Raw genomic sequence first — 7,643 nt, 5'->3', positions numbered from 1 at the left:
TATGCAATGCTGGGCTAAGCAATTTTGGTTATTGTTGAAAAGTACTGAATAAAGTAAGGGGAAGGCTAATTTTACTTTTATAAGTCTAATTTATAATTTTCTGTTCCCACAGTGAATTGTCAGGTTCCTCATCTTGGTCTTCCTCCAAGCCCTGCATCTCTTCAATCGGTCCTACATAATTATCCCTGGTTGCCTCAGAAATAGGGATTTGGGCTTGGGGTCACAGCTGCTTTGATCTTTGAGGTTGAGATTTCTGCTTGAGAATTTTAGCTGTTGAAAGATGTAACATCTCATCCAGACGTCCAGGAAAATAATAACTGTGATGGAGATGTTTATATACACAAGGGATGGCATCAATAATAATGACATAAACTTCCTAATTCCTCAAAGATACTTACAACTTCACAATTACTGGGTCACGGAACACTTCGTCAATTGGTTAAACAGTGATAGAAAATAAATACAGGGTATTTATGATACACTGTCACAATGAGATCCTATTCTACATATTACATGTGTATGCAGAGAAGAACATTGCAAAGGAAGAATGCTAAATGCTTATAGCAGTTATCACTGGGGGTGAGACAGTGAGTGGCTTTTACTTTATTCCTTATATATTCTGGATTGTTTGAAAATTCTAAAATAAGCATATCTTACTTTAGTAAAGATTTTAAAAGGTGAGAAAAAATCATTAAAAAAGTATTTCCCAATACCTTAAAGGGTTGTAGTAGATTTAAATTACATAATTGGTAAGAATGTGTTTTTGTAGATTATGTACTATTATGAAAATACAATGTAGTAAATTTTCCTAAGTCCATGATCTCCCCTCCTTACTTAGAATTAATGGGTCTGAAGCCTTTAGGTATGTTTAGTTTAAGAATTTTATTTTAAAGGAATTTCTGTGGCATAACATAATGTTTATGGTACTTTTACTGAAAGTCACTTATAATGATCAACTTATAACAATTTTTGCAATAAGCTCTCATTAAATTTTCCTAAAAGTAGAAAAAGTACACATTATATACCATTTTGAACTTAATTACTTCTTTAAAATCTCAAAATAATTCAGTGTAAAATGTTAGTTTCAAAGACAATTTATGGGAAATTATAAAGCAACTATAAAGTTCTTTATAATAAATCCAAGATAAAAGTAATTTTTTACAGGTTGAAAATTTTTCAAAATGCTTCAGTGGATTATAAATACATTTTGGCCATCTGATGAATTTAGAGGCACTTTAAAAGGTGTCTAGTTGAACTACTACAGATAGGACATGTTTGAGGAAATTTAATTTAATCTGTAAGTCTAATAATACCAATGTTCATTTCTTCCTGCCAAAACAAGAAATTTATTGGAAAAATCCATGAGCAGCATGATTAGTTTGATTTCTTTCTTTCTCTTTTTTAAGAGACAGGGTCTTGTTCTGCCACGCAGGCCACAGTGCAGTGGTGTGATCGTAGCTTACTGCAGCCTTGAATTCCTGGGCTCAAGTGATCCTCCCTCCTCAGCCTCCCAAAGTGCTGGGATTATAGGTGTGAGCCACCATGCCCAACCTAGTTTAATTTCTTCATAAAGATTCTTTTATAAGTTGTGCTAATACCTGGAAGGCCTAAAACGAAAAAAATATTAGAATTAATTAAATTAGGATACTACATTGGAAAACTCTGTAATAACTTTAAAAATCCAAACAAAGAGTATCTGTCTAAGGTTGAGAGAAGGCATTGGAAAGTCAAGTTGAACATCAACTTTATCCATGCAGGATGCCATCAATGTCTATTAAAATATGAAGACTGAAGTACATTAGATTTCCAGGATTTTTTGTTGTTGTTGTTTTACTTGTGGCCTTCAAGATCATTTTCCATTTTATCCATAACATGAATTATTTTAGATTTTATATAACCTCTCACCTGCATTTTATATAGATTCAATTGCCCAACTCCACTAATAAATTAAAACAGAGAACTTATGAAAAACACATTTAATGACATGAGAATGCAAGTAAATAAAGAACATGCCAAAAATGTCCCTTTCCAAGGATAAATATAAACTCTTCTCAAGGTTAATGGCACTGTTCAATTTATAGCTCTTCTGTTTTATTTCCACATACACAGCTTATGTTGGTTAAAGCTAGATTGCGATTAAGAAAATTATTCTATTTGACCCTTGCTGATACTTTTTTCTTCAGAGAAAGAGACTGACAGCCATCATGAATTTGTACTTCTGGCTCATATTAATTCATTAAAGGAAGGAAAGAAGTTTTCCTCATAACATGACAATTTACCCAGCTCAGTAGGTTGTGATACATTATTCATGCAGACAATAAATTTTAACTCCAATTTAGTCTCATTTCTATAGAAGTCTAGCAACAAAGTAAAATGGGTCTTTGAATGATAGTTCATGACTGGTCAACAAATACCTGAATTTTAGAAACCCAAACAGATATTAATATTCTAATTCACAAAGTATACACATGCATTAAAAAAATAGAACTGCTAGCTAGTATTACTCTGAAGAGAATACTACACTCACCATATCCATCTGTTCTGGAGAAGCTGAAGAGAAGGATGCTCTCAAGTAAGGGCTAGGAGCTGAGCTATCGATGTAGAAAGCATTTCCAGGGAGCATTAATACCTAAGAGAGTTTGTGGAAGATAGGTAATGTACCACTAAAGAAAAACTCAAAGATAATATAGTTCAGCCTAATCTCAGAGTAGGGAAGGATGTTTTAAATTTAAAAGCAGTTAAAGAAATCACAAGAAAAAAATACTAATTTAGGCCGGGCGTGGTGGCTCAAGCCTGTAATCCCAGCACTTTGGGAGGCCGAGGCGGGCGGATCACGAGGTCAGGAGATCGAGACCATCCTGGCTGACACGGTGAAACCCCGTCTCTACTAAAAAATACAAAAAAAACTAGCCGGGCGAGGTGGCGGGCGCCTGTAGTCCCAGCTACTGGGGAGGCTGAGGCAGGAGAATTGCGTGAACCCAGGAGGCGGAGCCTGCAGTGAGCTGAGATCCGGCCACTGCACTCCAGCCTGGGCGGCAGAGCGAGACTCCGTCTCAAAAAAAAAAAAAAAAAAAGAAAAAATACTAATTTATATAAAAATTGTGTATGTCATACAATGAACAAAACTAAACACATAGAAACTGAAAAAATGTTCAGAATAAATATGGCAAATGCTATCTCTTCTCAAACTGTCAGGAATATAGAAAAACTGAGAACACTCAAATTCCATCTTTAATGTAGAAAGGACAGTTTACTAAAGAAAGATAAATGGTAACAAATACAAACAAATGTTGAACTAGAAAGTAATTTTTAAGTAATTAAGTTTGAAAGTTACTTTTAAGCTGGGGCCTGAAACACAAATTAGGTCAGACAAAAAGCAGGGAGCAGTATTTGAGGGCAAAGGTACACAGAGTAAAGGCCCTGAGATGGGAGGAAAATTGGTGCAAAGAACTGAAAGGAGATAAAAGATGTAATGTATCAAATGAAGGAATAAAAGTATTAAGTAAGCATGTCAAGATGGGGTGGTCGGAACAGCTGTTCTTGATGGCCACACAGGCAGACAGCTCACTGATGGTAAGCTCCATTTCCTCTTCTTCCTGGGCATCACATGTACCCTATTCCCCAGCCTCTTTCTAGCTGTGTGTGACCATGAGAGCGAATCCTAACCAATGGATGTGAGCAGAAGCCAGGTAAGCGACATCTAAGGCTGGCCCATACAAATAATCCCACATGTGATCTGCCACGCTCTTTCCATTTTGTGGCCATCTTGGAATCTGTGTATTGAAGAATGAAAGGCAACGAGATGTAAGAAACACAGGTCTCTGAATCACTGTTGGAACACAGCAGGCTGCAGGTCACATCTTAGAATTATATGCGAGTCAGAGATAAACTTCTATTGCTTATTAAGTCTTTGATATTTTCAAGTTTATCTTCTACGATAATTAGGGTTGACTAGTATAATCATGATCTTCAAAAGCACTGAGTAACTGCTTGTTACACTGTCTGCTAAAACAAGAGGAATTGGGAGTGACATGATCTGGAGTACTCTGGGGAAAAGATTTCAAGGCAGAAGATGGGTTTCTCTGTCCTGGTTAAAAATAAAATGAAAGCCATCATTTCTCCCAGTAGCATGGATGAGTTTTGGGATGTACTAGAAGCAAGGAGCTGAAAGAGAAGGGAGTGGTAATAATCTCTTTGCAAGATAACCAACATCTGGGCTAACGAAGTGGGGATAAAGCTGGAGATTATTTAGTAAACGTAAAAAAAGAACATGTAGCAGGATATATGGAGTAAATGAAGAGGACTGAAGAAGAGTATAGTAAAAACAAAGTCTATATCCTTGGCACCTCACTCAGACATACCTATAGATAAGCACTTACCACATATTTTGAGGATGATGGCATTGACAGAAAAGAAAAGAATGTATCAAATTGATTTATTATACTACAATGTATTATTTGAAATAAGTCAATTAAGTGTTTATCAAGTACCTACTATGTGCTGTGATTAGGGTTAGAACCATTAATAAAGTTTGAGTCCTGCCCTCAAATAAGATGGTTAAGAGAGGATAATAGCTTTACCCAGGCAGTGGAGGTAGGACTGAAGTCCAGGCAGTCTGTCTCTAGATCTAACTTCTAGAGCACCTTGTCTCTTAGGCACTAGCATGGCACTTTGCCATCATCAGTCCAATCTGTCCTTTAGTTCTTATGATTCAAGACAAAACTGACTCTAGCAGTAGGTTTCAGTGTGTGTAAAAGACTGACAAATATGCTAATGGCTTTAATTAATGGAGAAGGAATAATTTATCTGGTAAACTGGAAAGCTACACAGAAGAATGTTTAGAATTTTCAGCTTACTTGATGCCCCAAATGAAACCTAAGTAGACTTATAATTTAAATATAAAAAGAGGGGAAAAAAAAGAAACCTAGAATACATTCTATGAGCTAATTTTAAGTGAAAAAAAAAATCAGGATACAAACTTTTCCGTATAATTTTAACCATGTAACATAAGTGCACAGCCAAAATACTAAAAGAACAAGCGTTTCAAGAAACTATACTATAAATGGTCACAAAATCTGGGTGGTAAAATCATGGGCTATTTAAAAAATTTTCATTATACTTTTATACATTTTCCAAATATCCTATCATGAGTATACTTTATCTTCATCATCAGAAAAAAATCCCTTCATTTTAAATATCAGTGGCTCTTACTGAGCACTGAGTATGTGCCACATACTAGTCTAAGGGCTTTACACATATTAACTCACTTAATCATCAGAGCAACCCTATGAGAGAGGGATTCTTACTACCTCTGTTTTACAGACAAAGCACAGAAAGGATAACCTATTCAAGGCCACACATCCCCTAAAGGGTGGTGCTGGGACTCAAACCCAACAAGTGCGACTCCAGAGACCACACTCAGCTACTATGCTAATCAGTAGCTGAGATGAACAACTGTATTTCCACTAATTTAGACCAGCTGGATAATTATGTAACCCAAAAACCTCTTACGATTTTGATAATGCAATAAAATATCTAACATTAGAACATTATGAGTTGGCTGGTGGGCAACAAGAAGCATCTCTTTCTATTTCTATTCAAGTAAAATATTAAAGAAAAAGTGTAACTTTTCTTTAGGTTTCCCAGCCCTTTGCCTCCCAGTTTTACCCCCATCTTAACGGCTTTTTCTTCAATCAGTTCTTTTACATCATTAATGCCTTTAACTTTAATCCATAAAAACATTCCAGCAGCAGGAACATGCCATTCTGCCAAACCTACAAACAAAAGAAGAGAATAAATGTCTTCTAAAGTAAAGCATCTTGGATGATATCAAAGTGTGTTGTTAAATGGCATAAATGTAGTAAGTAGAAACTAGTATTCCTAAAAAAGTTCCTTCAATTATAGCATTTTAAAAAATAACATTTTGTGAGCCTTGAAAATTGATGTTCTGGATTTTATTTCAACGAGTTACTACGGGTGAGGGAGGAGGGGAGAGGTAAGGTGGGCAAGTGATAGCTCACGTGTGCATATTTACAACGCAGTCAGTCAGGGTAGTGCAAGAAATCCCACTCACCTCTCCTTCACTTAGAACCATACTTAGACAAACATGGCTATTTCAATTTAGAAGAGGATTCTTCCATTATTTGTGGATTCTTCCAGCATTACAACAAATTCTATTATTCTTGTAACAGTTTAGATGTCCAGTGGATTAGCGTTTTTATCAGAATGTAATTAATTATGAAAAGAAATACTTAAAATTCAAGAATTCCAGAAGCAGTTGTGGGCTTTATGTTTCATTGAGTATTAGGATACAGAAATCAAAAACAAAGCCTAATGATTTTTCATTTACATTACTATCTTTTTAAAAAAAGAACTTGCTGTTGATCAAAAGTTTTTCTTCAGTACTATTATGCAAAGTGGTAAAATAGTGCTCGTGTCAAAAAGATACTAATTCTGTTTTTTTTTTTTTTTTGGATGGAGTTTTGCTTCACCCAGGCTGGAGCGCAATGGCATGATCTTGGCTCACTGCCACCTCTGCCTCCCAGGTTCAAGCGATTCTCCTGCCTCAGCCTCCTGAGTGGCTGAGATTACAGGTGCCCGCCATCATGCCCAGCTAATTTGTATATTTTTAGCAGAGACAGGGTTTCGCCATGTTGGCCAGGCTGGTCTCGAACTCCTGACCTCAGGTGATTCACCCGCCTTGGCCTCCCAAAGTGCTGGGATTACAGGCGTAAGCCACCACACCCGGCCACTAATTCTGTTTTTACCAAGACTTTATAGAAAATAAGATAGGACAGAAATAAGGAATTGCTATTTTTGGTTTACTATTATTTATATCAAAGGCATTTTAGCAATACAATTAAAGCCATGCGATTAATTTGACCTTCATAATAGAAAAATGAATCTAAAACATCTTGTAATCAAGTTAGCAATAGATAATACTACAGAGAAAAATGAGGTTAATGATTAGAAGGCAAATTATGTGTCAATGAGACATCTGCCTTTGTACAGTTTACTTAGAGAAGAAACATGGTTTGACAATTTTACCCTTTGGGGTAAAATTCTGAAATAACTAAAATTTTTGAAAATAGGTAATATTAAGCTTTAAGTAAGTTAGAGGTTGATTTTTAGATCTTTTTTTTTTTTTTTTTTTAAATCACAAATTCTTTGCAGCAGACAGGTAAAGTAGATAGGAAGGCCTGTGCCCAGGTTTATCAAATGTTGCTTCTAAGATGATTTATGGTGTAATGTTTCCTTAGCAAGAATACTCCTGGACTGTTTCTTTTCCACCAGGATTGTTAGTAATATGCAGTGTTTAGCCCCTACTCTTATACTGTTTATCATGAGGACGGATATATGTTCCACTCACCAGTTAACCACTTGTCTGCAGCTGCCAATATTGCATCCTTCTGGTTACTATAGAAATCAGTAACCCTAGAAGAAGAAAACAATGAAATAGATGTGCTCAGTACATTGACTGCAGAAGCGAAAAAGGCTCCAGAGTCCAGGCTATAAGAATTTGTTTTCTATCTTGATTAAAATGTTGAATGCTTGATGGAAGAATGGAGCATATTTGTTTCACTTGTCTGGTGATAAACTTTTAACCGCTGTGTTTTTTCCTTCATTGTAGAATAATTACAAAA

The 7,643-nt window shown here is 35.8% G+C and overlaps 1 protein-coding gene across 4 annotated transcripts in view; it reads right to left on the bottom strand.

Moving 5' to 3' along the window:
- Positions 1-862: 862 nt before the first annotated feature.
- Positions 863-7,643, bottom strand: part of LOC105466686 (aminoadipate aminotransferase) — a 32,815-nt gene continuing 26,034 nt past the window's right edge. For 2 of the 4 annotated variants that reach the window (XM_011715762.3, XM_011715764.3), the window contains exons 11-14: positions 7,370-7,434; positions 5,668-5,774; positions 2,528-2,629; positions 880-1,607 (exon numbers count right to left, since the gene is read on the bottom strand). In XM_011715762.3, the coding sequence (XP_011714064.2) occupies positions 1,566-1,607; positions 2,528-2,629; positions 5,668-5,774; positions 7,370-7,434 (316 nt within the window). In that variant the 3' untranslated portion in view covers positions 880-1,565. Of the gene's footprint in view, positions 1,608-2,527; positions 2,630-5,667; positions 5,775-7,369; positions 7,435-7,643 lie in introns of all 4 variants that reach the window. The other 2 variants (XM_011715763.2, XM_011715765.3) reach the window with 2 other exon arrangements.

This window comes from Macaca nemestrina, chromosome 3, assembly GCF_043159975.1.
Source record: "Macaca nemestrina isolate mMacNem1 chromosome 3, mMacNem.hap1, whole genome shotgun sequence".
NCBI classification, from domain to species: domain Eukaryota; kingdom Metazoa; phylum Chordata; class Mammalia; order Primates; family Cercopithecidae; genus Macaca; species Macaca nemestrina.
This window is presented reverse-complemented; position numbering and strand designations above follow the sequence as displayed.